The sequence below is a fragment of the Abrus precatorius genome, unplaced genomic scaffold (genome assembly GCF_003935025.1).
Source record: "Abrus precatorius isolate BTA unplaced genomic scaffold, Abrus_2018 Scaffold7, whole genome shotgun sequence".
Lineage (NCBI taxonomy): Eukaryota > Viridiplantae > Streptophyta > Magnoliopsida > Fabales > Fabaceae > Abrus > Abrus precatorius.
The window spans coordinates 3,501,332-3,516,377 of NW_020874417.1; the positions used below are offsets into that span (position 1 = coordinate 3,501,332).

Consider the following 15,046-nt stretch of genomic DNA (forward strand, 5'->3'; position numbering starts at 1 on the left):
AAGAGAAAGTGAAATATTATTTGTGCTTTTAAATTACATAAAAATAAGGACTTTTAAATTATGTTATTATAATTATTTAATTTTATCGAAATTTAACATACATAATCAATATAAACATTGACGAAAAAAATTATATTCCACAAAAAGTTAAAAATTTAATAAAAATTTACATAATTTATATTGATATAATGTTTTAATGTATATTTAATAATTTATTATTTTATTAAATATAACCTGCACAACCCACGGGATTACATTATAGTTTTAGTTAATTTGATTAATTTAAAGGCTCATGTGATGTGACCAAACTAATTTTAGTATAGATAGAACTTCCTAACTCTCTCTCTCTCTCTCTCTCTATAATCATCAATTTCACATACATTTCATGGGACATAAAAGTATAAAAGTCAAGAACTCGTGAAAGATAGACCCAAATACAGTGGTAGATTGAACTCGGTGAAATTCGCAATGCATTTTGTTAACAGACCAGCTTGTAAGCTTTCCCGTTTACATTATGCCTCATTGGTCAATACCAATAATTGATTGTAAGCGAAATAAATAAATAAAATGTTAATCTTAAATTTTAAGATTGAAGATAAATAATTAAAATAGTAACTTTTTATAAAAAATAATTTATTTATTATATTGAGAATGTAGAAATATAATAAATATTATACTTTTTAATAAACACATTTTTAAATGCTTAAATACAATTTTAAAGATTAAAATCAATAAAATAAAATATTTATTACCACACGATAGATTCTGTAAATTTAGTATCCTTTTATTTTAATTAATATTTTTCTAGTTAACAATCAATTCTAATATTTTTAATTCCAATATTCTTAAATGTGAAACTAACGAGCATTTGTGATATGTATGGTTTGGCGTCCATAAATGTTAGACGTAGTTCTTTAATCTATCAAGTTTTTGACTGATTTTGTATTATAATGCCTTGAACATGCTTGTCTTCACACAACTTCAAGTTTAGAATTGGCTAAAACAAAATATTCCCAAACAAATTTCACTTTTGAAAAAAAATATGGTTTAAGATTTTATATTAATTTGAGTATTTTATTTTAAGTTATATTAATTAAAAATATTTTAAATTTATACATTTTTTTGTTAATTGTTTCATATTTTTATTTTAAAGTGTTACGAGGAGTTGAAGTATTTATCATAAAAAATGAGTACATCGAAAAACATTAAGATGTTAAGAGAAATATAAAACCATGAAATTACACAGTATTACCAGTTTATAATTTTTTTAATAAAAAATATTAAAATAAAATATGGTTTAATTTTTTCACGACTCAAGTAAAAAATATATTTTTAAATTGATTCTAATCTAGATAGATTTATGATTTTAATTTCAATACTATATATTAAGTGTTTCCATATAATTGATAGTTTAACATTAATAATGCTTATTTAATAAATAAATTATAAAAAATACAATACCAGTTATTATTATTATTATTATTGTTACTGGTAATATGTAATACAAGAGGAGTAAAAAAATTGAATAATTTTAATAATTTTTTAATCTTAATTTAAAAAAAATAAGTTTTTAAAAGGTTTTATGAAAAAATATTTATTATATTTTGTATATCTCTAATGTTATAAATATTTTTGAATAAAATTTTACTAATGTTAAATGTTTAAATTTATGTTAAAGATCAAAATCAAACAAAGCATAGATTGAAAAATTTCAGCAACACTTTCTTGTAAGTATTTTTATTTGTTAAATAAAAAATAAATATATTTGATATGTTTAAGACATAAAGGATATTCATGTTTTTATATAATATATATTGAAATAAATCTTAAAAAATAGCAAGAGGAAAATATTTTGGTCCGGAAACGGTCTAATAATTGAGTGGCAGTAGCGTATGGATTTGCCTGTACCCAAAAAAACACTTTTCAACGGCCGACCACCAGGCTCTCCTTTTCCCTCTCAGATCTCGACCTTCTTCTCCTATTTCCATTTTTTTTCTCTCTTTTTTCAACCACTCCACAATCTATCACACTTCACTCACCACTTTTTCTTTCGGATAAAATCATCCTAATTACTAATTACTCACTGCAACCATAGTATTCGTGGATCGGGGTTTTCTACTCTTGCGTTGATCTCCATGGCTGCCCCTCCTGCAAGAGCTCGAGCCGATTACGATTACCTTATAAAGCTTCTCCTCATCGGCGATAGCGGTACCGTTTACTTTTTCCTCAATTATTTATTTATATTTTTTAGTCATGCCGTGCCTCGATTTGATCCGGTTTGTGATGCTTGAGCTTTCCCGCAAGTCCTGAATGAATTGTTGTATTTAATGTTAAATATTTGTTTAGGCTTAAAATTGACCTGATATGTGTTATCGTGTATTTTCCGCATCAGTTTAGTTCACTCGATTTTGTGATTTTCAGCGGTAAATGGATGATTAGTAGTTTAATTGAGGGAATAATGCCGTGACTGTCATGCTAGTCGTTCATGTCAGTTTACTGTGATGAATGGTCCATGCAAGTAGTGCTTGGTTGTCAATGAAATTGCGATTAGTAAAGAAAAATTAGGGTTATTACTGCATATTGGGCATCTGTTATGATGTTCACCAAATTAGTGGTGTAGCTATCAAACGGTGGCAAAATGGGGAAAATCTTCTAGTCTAGTGCTGAAAAATTGGGTACTTCTCTGGTTTAGTTTATGATATTGACAACTATGTAACTACCTCTTAAATTTCAAGATCCAACTCCCCCGTGTCTGGAGTTATGGTGCAGGAGTTATTCTCTCCCCTCTCTATTTTCATTTTCCATTTTTTTGGCTTTATTAATTTGGGGAATATATGTTGTGGGGTTGCCTTTACATCTCACTCTTTTGTTCACATTGGCAGGTGTAGGTAAAAGTTGTCTTCTGTTGCGTTTCTCAGATGGATCTTTCACTACTAGTTTTATCACAACCATTGGGTAGGTTCCTTTTTGTGAAAGCACCTATTCTATGTTTTCCTTATCTTTCTTTTGTCTATCTAGTGAGGACTCGCATCTGATCTTACTAGAATGTTTTATTATTCTTCAGCATTGATTTCAAAATAAGGACCATAGAGCTTGATGGCAAGCGAATCAAATTGCAAATATGGGATACAGCTGGTCAAGAACGGTTTCGAACTATTACAACTGGTTAGTATTTGAGATTGTAAGTGTTTTGTTGTTTCCCCCTCCCAATAAAACTAGTGTTTGGTGAGGGCTCAATTGTGGTTCTTTGTATCCAACTTATCAATACTTCTATGTACTTCTCCTGATGTTAATATGTAACAGTGGTTATTTACGCATTTATCTGTTTTTGTTCTTTCAATTTGATAGGAGTTTATCTAAATATTAGATTTTATTTCAAGTTATTTTGTCCTCAGTGGCGTTCATTGTTGATTACATGGGTGCTAATGTGCTATATTTAGCAGCATGTGTGCTATGGAGGAACTCTTTTTCTTTTTATTAATGACTGTTATTTGGCTATTATTGATTTAGGCATTTAGATTTCCCTTTCTTCTCTAAACTGCTAAGCCATTTTATTTAAACCAGTCTGCTTTGACTTAGTGTGTTGAACTTTAACTAGCCATTTGTAATGTCTAATGCGCTTGTTATAACTTGGGTGGTCTTTTATCCTGCTAAGGTTGCTGGCTGTTTGCGATAATAATTGCATTCCATTCTTCAGTACGGCCATGTTTAAAGAATTCAGGGCATTTTAGGCTTGTCAAGTAATTTGATCTTCAGTGCTGTCCCTGCTGTTTATAACCTTACAGGTTTTACAAACATCAAGTCTTTTAATATTATTAGGGCTTAGTTTGGCACTATTTATGAATGTAATAATGTACTGTAGGATGTTGTTTTGTTTGTCAATATTATTAGTTATTACAATTTACATATCATTTTATCGATTGACAATTACTACTGTTTCAAACATGCAATTTAAACTTCTTCACACTTGTTTAATCCCCCTTCTGCAGCTTATTACCGTGGAGCCATGGGTATTTTGCTTGTGTATGATGTCACTGATGAGTCCTCTTTTAACAGTAAGTTCTCCTTCCTCCTTTACTTTTTATTTTCCACTGTGCACCTTTTATTGTTTCCCCCACTTAATCTTCTCCAACACGTGTTTTTCTCCAATCAGGATGTGTTAGTTGAACAAGTATTTTTCAGTTAACTTTAATTTTTTTTCTTCATAATTTGTGGAGATTCACTGCTTTTTGGAATGCGTTTTAAGATGTAATAACTAGACTTATTATTTCATCTCATATTCAGACATCAGGAATTGGATTCGCAACATTGAGCAGCATGCTTCTGACAATGTCAACAAGATATTAGTGGGGAACAAAGCTGACATGGATGAAAGCAAAAGGGTTTGTCCTACTTTCTCACACTTGTTGTTTTGGCTATGATTGGATTATGTGTCTCGCATGGTTACTATGCTCTACTTGATGCTGGACAATGTATCCGTAGGCTGTTCCAACTTCAAAGGGTCAAGCTCTAGCAGATGAATATGGCATCAAGTTTTTTGAGACTGTAAGTGGCACTTATTGCTCTTGTTGAAAAAGGATGCTGATATTGATGATCTGTTTCTAATACTGAGATTATGCTTTTACAGAGTGCAAAAACTAATTTAAATGTGGATGAAGTTTTCTTTTCAATAGCTCGGGACATCAAACAAAGACTTGCAGATAGTGACTCAAAGAATGAGGTTTTTGTTCCGAACTTTCTCCACAGTTATGAGTTATCTTGTGACAAGTGATATTAAATGGTTTTCTGATTACCTACTATTCGATTAATGCAAATTTCATCCTTGGTATAGTTGGTTTTCTTCTTGGACCATTATAACAGTGTGCGTTTGGTTGAATTACAGATCATTTACAATTTAATGGTCATGTCATTTTTTCACCAAGTTTTTATTTGGTTTTATGCAGCCCACGACACTAAAGATTAACCAACCAGACCAGGGAGCAGGGTCTGCTCAACCAGCCCAAAAATCTGCTTGCTGTGGTTCTTAAAAGGGAAGCTCTAGCAGATACATTTGACCGAAAAAAGTTAATTTGTCATCGACTTTCATCAGTGCTTGTATTGTGCTTATTATTTCACAGTTGCTATACTCATTGGGTGTGAATGGTAGATCCTACCTATGTCGGGAAATTAATTATATATCCATTTGTTGTTGCTACTGTTCATTCTTTTTCCCGGAGCTTGACCAGGCACTGCTGCCTACCTTTGCCGAAACCAAGATCCGCACCATTCGCTTACTTGGCGCTCCAAATTTTTCTATGCTTTATATTTCACAACCTTGGCGTTTCTATGGAAAAAAAGCCTTCAACACCCAGCGATGCCCATCTTGATCTACTTTCTTACATTTGATGTTTCTTGGCCGTAGCTAGAGAATGACTTACGGAAATTTTTAGATAAATCTTTACAAGGGAAGAAAATTAATATAAATATTTTTTTATACGTAATAAATATTACTTCTCAAATTTAAGAGAATTTAAATGATTTTTAAAAAAAATATAGATGCATAAGTTGACTTTAATTAATGAGAATTTTTGTTTATTTATTTTATTACTTAATTTTTAACTCATAAGTATTTAGTAAAAAAATTGTCTAAGTTGAGTACATATAAATTGCTAACTTGTCTGGCAAAAATTGTGCGGTGAATTGTTACAGCACTGCGCATGATCACAATGTTGGAATTTGATCTCAAAACATTGCATAAAATAAGCATACATAAATTAATGATATGATTTAGTTTAAGATGCTTAGTATACAACTTTAACAATATATGCCTTTTGGGATTCGATTCCCTTAAAGGATAATAAGGTGTATGGTAAATCAATTGTGAAGCAATAATCGTTGATTAAAAGATAAATGGTTGAAGATTTAGTTATTTTGTAATTTATTTTATTTTATGTGGGTGTATTTTATTGCAATATCAATTGTGAATTTTAAACGATTATTGCATAGAACTGAATTTTCCAAGCTTTCTTGAGGTATTGTCTCTTTATTATGGTGAGCGGTAGAAATGGGTTGATACTTGCAGAAGATAGTGAGTGCAATGCTCAAGTAATTAGAAATTATAATTCTGAGAGAGTATAGGTAGGATATGTGTGCAACCTCACTTGGATGGGACTATGGTATTTATTTAATTGGGGTATAGGTAAGTCACAACTACGTGACACTCAGATTTTTGTGATCTCATCCTGTGAAATCCATAGAGCTATACCAGGAAAGCTCCTTCGGGGAAAGCAAAAGTATTATCGAATAGAGGCATAATTGAGTGTTTATAATTTAGGCGTAGTTTGGACAAGTGTTTTACACGTATTTGTGAACGATGAAAATAAGGAAGTAAACTAAATTAAATTTCTTCATAAGTTTAAATTATTTTATATTATCCTACTTTTTTAGAAAATTTCTCATTTAACTTTTTCAGAACTTAAAATATATAAATTAAATTTAACTTGTGAAAAAAAAAATTATTCTGCTTTTTTAAAAATCTTATAATTACTGATCTAAAAATTGACCTAAAATAGACCTTAGTTTGAACTTGTTTTTAAGTAAAAAGTCATTTAATTTGAACCTAAAAATAGTACAATGTCAAATCTAATTTAATTTAATTAAGAGTAGTTTGGATTATATTTGATGATTTGTTTTATTACTGATATATTTAGTTTTATTTTTATAATTCTTTTTAAAACACTATCAACAAATCAATACCATTTGACAATCAGAATCCCATACTATTAATTTCGTAATCTCAATATAAAGTCAAGCATTTCAACAGAAAATAAAACAAAGAATACACTGATCATACTATACAATCTAGCATTTAACATGGAAATGTCCATTTTACCCTTTTAACATATTTATATTGAATTTTTTTAAAATAAAAGAAAAAATATACAAAAATGAAGAAAAAGAGACACAAGAATAAATTTCAAAATAATTCAAAAACCAATCTATATTATATATAAAACTATCCAAGTGTGGGCCCAGGCCCTTGCACGGATCGACAATGCCCTAAAGATCACTCCACATTCTAAACGAAGCAAATCTTCAAAACCAATTAAAAAAAATGCTGAAATTTTTTTAAAAAAGAAGCAAATCTTTAGTTAGAAATTGTCTCATTGTTGACAAAGAAAAAAAGTTAGAAAATGTACCAATACAAGATTTTAGCAATGATTTCGGAGTTTACAACACGAGAATGAAGCTCCTAAATCTTCAATCGATTCATCAAGCATATACTTCGTGTCAAAGCAATTTGAGCACTTAGAACTTTCATTGTTTCAAGAGAAAATACATCAGTATTATCCCAATATATGGTTAGAGGTTTGAAAATACTCTCAACATGAAATTTTGCAATCATCGCATTGCTTGATGGATCTTCATAAGAATCAAATGATTTTTGGTAATGATGCGTGAAATAATTTTATCGGATTATTTCAGTATTATTTCAAATTTTGATATTAAAATATCAATTTATTGTAATTTGTTATTTTTGATAGATAAATGTAACTGTGGGAAATATTATGAACATAATTAGTATTTATAAATTTTGAGCTTTTGGGTTATTATTTTAAACTCTAGAGTTTAGATAATTCTTAATAAAAAAAAAGTCATGATTTCGCAAAGCGTAATGAATTACTGAATTTATTTAAATATTGGAGAGTTAAAGGAGATATTTTTATTATAGAAGTAAATTAGTTTATTTGAATTTTAAAAATTTATATAATAATGTATGAATAAACTCCGAAAATTTTAAAATTATGTCTCTAAAGCTAGTAAGTACCTATGATACTTAAAATTTTAAGGGCACAATTTAATACATGAAACAAATAATTAAGAGTCATATATAATATATTAAACTAACGAATAAGTGCATTACTAACATAATTGGTTTGATGAAGGTGAGTTCACAATAATGCAAAATGCATCAAAGGTCTAGAAACGTCATGAACATGCTAAAAAGATTTCAAGGCCAAATTCAGTGTCAAAGTTTTTTAGCACATTTAAACTGACGATTCACAAGACTTTGACTTAGCTAGTTAGTTTTGGAGAGATTAGATGCATACAAGCAAATTTGAATCCATGAATTTCATGTCAAAACAACAACACCATTTTATCAAGGGCTCAACTTCAAACAATTTTAACACCTTTAAACTCATAATAAATAAATAAATATTTAAAGACATTTAAAAGTAATAAAAATAACACCCAAAAAAAAAGAAAAAAAAGAGGAGGGCGAGCTCAAAATGGAACATGAGTTTTTTCTAGTTATACACCTTAATGACTTAAAACTACAGATCATGATAAGGTATACAAGATATTCATACCTTAACTGAGTTATAATACACTAAACATTGTTGATTATAATATTTGGGCTTAACAAAATCAACTGTTTTGACATTCAATTAATTTGTGTTTTACAAAAATACAAGATTGAATTATGATATTCCACATGAATGATTAGCATTATTTGGATACAAGATCTGCTTTTGACAACAGGGAGAACAAACAAATAGCACTGTCATGTGCTAAGTGTGCAATGATATGTACAACTGAACTGTATTATGGCAAATTAGGTGCTATAGATACACATATGTGGCGGACAATATCCGACGATAGTGATATCGTTTATTTTTTGTGTTTAAAGAAAATTTATGATTTTGAATCCATGTTCATCTCTTTCCTGTTAACAAGAAAATGTTGCGATGACGATACTTCATCCTCCACTGAACATGTATCTGGTTGATGAAGTTAAAGCATATACGCTTCACAAAAGGAAATGCTACAGAGCAATTTTAGCGTAAGCACCCAACATTCTAATTAGTGTTATTAGAGAATAAGTTCAGAAATCAAAAACATCTTTTTTATAATTTTTTTTGACTAGTGTAGGACTTTTTTAATTTGTTTTAATTGTGGATTTTAATAAAAAAAGTGCCTGCTAAAAGCTAGCTCTCTTTTGATGCATTGGACCTTAAATGCAAATTGCAATACAAGACATTTGGTTCGACTTGGACGCTTTTATGTCCTGATATTTAAAAATTGGATAATATAATTATTATTATGTATCTACCTTAAAAAAAGAAATATGTCAATAAATTATAATATATATCTTTTTAAAAGAATGCATTAATAGTATAATTTCTTAGCATATTTCTATTAAAATATAAGTTAGAATATATATATATATATATGTGTGTGTGTCTATGTCAATACTCATAGTTGCTAGCTTACATCTTCTCACTTCTCTTTTTTTTAAAAATGTTAATAATTTGGAACTTTAATTTTTTATAACACTAAAAATATATAATTTGTCAAAATGTTTCTTCTAAAAATTAAATAATTATATGTTAGCAATCCCATGTACATGTATGTGTGTGTTAACGTGTAATCATATTAGATATTAATCCATGTATATCTTTGTATCAAAATTCAGTTGTATTATCTCTAAATTTCAAATTTTAAAGATTTTTTATTGAATAATAAATAATTCCTTATCATAATTTAAACATAATATTTTTATTTAAATTTTATCATAATTATACTTTTTAAATAAATTTTACAATAAATTAATGATTAACAAAATATAATGACGATGATAACAAATTAATATAAATATCAATTATATTAAATAAATTTTAATAAAACATAAAAATGTATAAAAATAACTATATTTTTTTAATATATATTATTATGTCTGGATACTACTTTAATTTTTAAAGAGATTTTCATATTCACATATCCTATTACATGTATCGTGTCCAATATTCATATCTTTGCCTGCTTTTTGTTTTTGTCGTTTCATTATCAACCTTTGCCTGTTTGATATAGCTTTGAACGTATTAAAATTGAAAAATGCTATTTGATACTTGGAGATGAATATTTTAAAGTTTTTTTTTTAAAATTTTGAAGTATATTTCTGAGACATATGTATATAAAAAACTCTAAATGATTATACATAATATTCAAAATTTTATCATTTTTTAGTGATTTAAATAAAAATTAAAATAACATAAACTATATATATATATAGGGATCAAAGCGTTGTGGAGAAAAGTGGGGTTGGATAAACAATGAGATGGAGATGACATTTTCAAGACAAGAAGACCTTTGCTATTTCAGATATGATGGGGGGATATAATTCGAGACTTTCTGCCATTATGCTATTCTCTCTTACCATTTGAAGCGAATGACAATGAAAGTCACGACCCTTGAACTTTAGGTAGGGTATGGCTGATGCAGAAACCAGCATTTTATTTCAAAGAGCCAAAAACAATAAAGGAAGCTACCCCAGCTACGATAGGACAATTTAAAAAAAAACAACATTTCTATTTATTTAATTGTTTTGGAGTGTTTTCTATAAAATTTAAGAATAAATATAGTTGCTTATTATTATTTTAAGGACATGTTAGCTTAGATGAACATTTTCTCCTAGGTTTGCCCCAACGATAAACACGTTCAAGAAAATATTGTGGTATCACATTTTCTATACGTTCTTGTTTGGTTTCCACTGTGATGTATCCAAATCCAGAATTCAATTATTCCATTTCTTTTCCATGCTCTCAATTCTTATCCTTTACGTTCCGTCCATCAATGCATCATAGGCAAGTGTGTCCAAATGAAATAAAGTGGCTTTCTCAATAAGATAATTAAAAGTTGACCAAAAAAAGTTAATCAAAAGACCAAAAAGAAAAGCCTAACTTTTAAGAGTTTTAAAGGGTAGCTAATTTGCGACGAGGAAAGTCTAAAATTTGAATAAACAAAAATATCTTAGCACGTTTGATTAAAATTATTTTTGACGAAAATAATCACTTGCCTTTTTTAAAAACTAACAAAAATAAGCTTTTATTGCTCTAAAGTAAAGTCCAAGCGTGCACTTAGTTGTTTTTATCGTGGGGTTGTGTCTTAGTTGTTTTTCAGTATCTTCTTTAGTTCTTTTAGTACTAAAAGAAAGAAAATAATTCGCTAATGTTTGTATTGACAACTTTCTTCGCATGGGAATCGTGTAGTGTAACAAATCAATTAAAAGCAACTTAAAAAGTACGACAAAACATGTTTTGAAACATAATTTTATACTTGCCGAAGATTAATTCACAAGCACTGAATAATTTCAGTGAAAGGAAAAATCCCAGATCAGTACTTTGATGTGAAAATTAAGGAAAAGAAAAAAAAGAAAACCCAGATCAGTGATGTTGAAAGGAAAAATCCCAGCCCTGTACTTTTGAAGTTATTGTTGGCCACAATGTACGTTGAAGAACAAGCTGGGAACATCTCAAGTGTATGTTCGCATCAACAATTTTCCCTTGAAAATCCTAAGCCATAATTCTAAAAGTGGAAATCGTTAGAAAAAATACCCCGAAAAACATTCTTTTTAGCTATAAGGTTTAGTATTGTTACATATATGTCAAGGAAATTAAATTTCATTGTTTCATTTGCATGCAACCAACGAATAATATTTTTGGCAAATTTTTATTCTTCTTAATTTTTCCTTTCTTGAACTAAATGTTTGAATCAACGTCGTTCGATAGCTTGTGACACCAGAATATATCTAGCTTTTTTTTTTCTTTCGTGTTTTGTATCAACGGATAATTGAAAAACTAATGCTCTGATGTGTACTGTTAAAACCCACTGTAATTTACTTTTATGTTTTAATTCCCTTGTTCACCCAACGTTGTTAAGAATAAAATATTGAAGTTCTATACTGTCGCATGGTCTTTCACGAAGCTTCTTAGTTGAACAGTTTGGAACCCCATCACGATCCAGAATTCAAACGAAGCTTAAAAGGCTTACCAAATACGATCTTTTTGGTACCATTTATTCAAAGAATCAAAAGAGGACCACCAGCATATGTTCGAATAAATTGTGAAAGCGAAGAATCTCCATTAACATTAAATGGATTCTCAAAGAGAGCTCATTGATCAATGTAAATTAAATATTCAGAAAGAATGTAACGTCCTATCAGATCTTTAATGTTGTAGTAATAAAGAAATGCTATAGAAATTATAATGGCGTATCAATAAACATAAAGAGCATAGATTCTGAGAGGTAGTCAAAGGTTAGTAGCGGAACAAGGAAAGACTCATCAGTTCAAGCATTTTCTATCTTACAACTTGGATGCAATTAATAAAAATTAAGATAATTTGAAGTTACAAACAGGTAAATCAAATACCATTTAAATTCCTCGTTTGTTTCATAACATACAAATGCTTCACACCATGTATGGAACCACTCAATGCTCCCCATACGATAATGCAGAGAACTGATGGAGTTTAACATTAACACTGATAAACATGCAGGTCTTCCCATGATTTTCGTGAATTTAAACAATATGAACGAAAATATGAAGCATTTCCATCATTAAAAGTAAAAAAGATTACTCTGCCAACCCTGTCAAAACCCGTCTCCATACCAAATATTCAATACATTTTATGCATTTTTTTTTCTCAATAGTAATTCTTCTACAAATATAACATATCTTAATTTTATGATTTTTAATTTTTTCAAAAATTAAAATTAGGTATTAAATAGAAATTCTAGCAAGAACCAGATTTATTAAGTAAGAATAATCAATCATAACAATTCGTTAATTTAGATTTACATAAAATGGTATAAGATAATAAGCATCACACAAATAGTGAGTCACAATAGATGCAACCTAATGATATGTATGAAGGAGAGAGGAAATAGAAGAGAAATAACAAATATATTATTTGATTAGATAAAAATAAAAGAAAAAATAAAACACATCCTAAGTTTGCATTTAGAAAATTACTAATTAGTTGTTTTAAAATGCATCGTGACGATAGGAAGGTGTGCCCACTGAGCTTGCCATTGATTAAAAAAGGAATTAGTTTCAATAAAGCAAAGGATGATCCAAAATAATCTTAAAAAAAAAAAAGAACGTTTCTTAAAGTTGTGAGACACAACGAAAACAGGAATTATAACGAAAGCACCAGAATAAAAGAAGGGTACAAAAAAATGTTAGAATCAACACTTACGTGTACTCAATTAATATAAAGAGGTTGCTAGCCCTTGCTTTTCCGTGGTGGCCGCGTCAATTGTGTATGTCTTATACATAATCATCTATTAAAATTTGGAATAAAATTAAATTAAATCATTTTTATCATATTAAAATAAATTCAAAATTTTACCCAAACCAATTCAAATTAAATTACTATATACTTTTATGATCAAATTAGATATATATTTTTATCTAAAAACTAATTTAAGTACAACTGTGAACACCCCTGACAGTTGCATAATTGCCATGGAGATGGTTTTCACTTTTCAACGTGGTTGATGATTATTTTTTTAAGTTTGAAAATGCTTAATATTTTCGTTTTCATTTTTCAAATTCAGGTAAATCATGGGACACAAGCATGTTTATTAGATTCAGTGTCTTTCTTGTTCCTCTACTGACACTTGAATACCTCTCAGAATCTGCGCTCTTTATGTTTATATGATTTTGTAAAATGATGCATTTAAGTAATGTACTTAGCTTAATCATTTTGCAATAATAAGTGAATACTATATTTTTATCTTAAATATGAGGAAGGTCTGTAATCGAATGAAATCATTGTGAAGGAATCAGAGAAAGGTTATACATAAATTAGTGTATATTGCATATAATTTATGGAAACGAAGAGTTGGAACAAGAAGATAAAAATTTGAGTGGTAGTGATAGAGGCCATGAAAATTTCTGTAGGGCATGGAGTTGCTTTGGTTTCATGCACACGAGAAGAAAGGTAATGAAAGCATTTTGGTTGTGAGTTTGAGAGATGTCTTTTCTTGTGACATTCCAATTTGGGGAATTATGGATTGTTATCCAAATGGTTGCATAAAACAGACTTGAAATGAAGTACGACAGGGAATCCCATGAAGCCTTCTCATTGGTTACTGAGCTGCAAAACCCGACCAAGGCCCACCCACGAATAGGGTTGAAAATATTTTATATTTTTATTTATTATAAAATTTGTATTAAACCCTCACAAATTACTTATTTGTTTATATAAATAAACATATGTATTTATTCAATATATACAGTATTGCACATAATAAAAAAATTTATATTAAAATTAATTTTTTAAATATAATTCAATACATTAATATTATTAAATAGTATATTAAATACAATTTTACAAATTTGAAAAATCATATTATATAACTCATAAGTCGTAGTTTAACTATTTGATACCTTGAGCATTTTTTATATTAAATGGGAATTGGTTGACATTTAAAAATAGAAAAGACATTTAAGATGATTTTTTAAAAACAATAGTATTTAAAAATTAATTAAAACTCACAAATTATTATAATAGTAAATTAATTTATGTAATTATGAACTTATACAAAAACTTAAATTTATAGTTTTTTTAGAAACATATTTCTTGATTTATTTAAAACGTTTTACTTTAAAGATTGATTTTTTTTTTATTGTTTTCATCCCAACAGCTATTTAAATAGTTAACTTTGAAAGTTCAATGGTTAAATGTGTTGATATTAACAAATCTTGTCCCCTGATATCCTAAATAATTTTAGGATTAAAATATATTCCTCCATTCTTTTTGAAGTTCTATATTTATTTTATCAATTAACTATATATTATTAAAAACATTATTTTTTATTTAATATATATGCATTAAAATACACACATATATAAATTAAAAATTTACTATTTTTTCTACATATAGACTAATTTTACCTTAATTTTTAAAATAATTTCAATCTTTAACTTTTTTTTTGAATGTGTCAAAATTGTAAGTCGTTTACATTTTATCAAATATGGGAATTTTATTCTTTTTCATTATTTGATTATGAGACAAATCTCTAAAATTCTTATACCAATGACAAGTGTTTATTATTTTATAAAAAGCTTAAACTTATTGAACTTTAAAAATTCTTTTAAAAAATATTTTAATAAAAAAATTATCACATACGTTTAATGATGCTTTAACAATCTTAAAATAAACTAAATTATGATACATTTGAATTTTTTAAGAAATGATATTTTAGGGAAGAAAAATGT

At 28.2% G+C, this 15,046-nt stretch overlaps 1 protein-coding gene across 1 annotated transcript; it reads left to right on the forward strand.

Annotated features, from left to right (window-relative positions):
- Positions 1 to 1,838: 1,838 nt before the first annotated feature.
- Positions 1,839 to 5,476, forward strand: LOC113873496 (ras-related protein RABE1a-like). Its single transcript, XM_027511637.1, has 8 exons — positions 1,839 to 2,208; positions 2,883 to 2,955; positions 3,065 to 3,165; positions 3,990 to 4,055; positions 4,285 to 4,382; positions 4,483 to 4,545; positions 4,628 to 4,720; positions 4,944 to 5,476. Exons 1-8 carry the CDS (start codon positions 2,136 to 2,138, stop codon positions 5,025 to 5,027), a joined length of 651 nt encoding a protein of 216 aa, XP_027367438.1. The 5' UTR covers positions 1,839 to 2,135; the 3' UTR covers positions 5,028 to 5,476.
- The last annotated feature ends 9,570 nt before the right edge of the window (positions 5,477 to 15,046 follow it).

Bases quoted from the DNA above. Each gene is read 5' to 3' on its own strand.
- LOC113873496 (XM_027511637.1), top strand. From the start codon at position 2,136: ATGGCTGCCCCTCCTGCAAGAGCTCGAGCCGATTACGATTACCTTATA. The intron at 2,209-2,882 runs GTACCGTTTACT...TCACATTGGCAG, and splicing joins TCTCCTCATCGGCGATAGCG to GTGTAGGTAAAAGTTGTCTT. The intron at 4,546-4,627 runs GTAAGTGGCACT...ATGCTTTTACAG, and splicing joins GCATCAAGTTTTTTGAGACT to AGTGCAAAAACTAATTTAAA.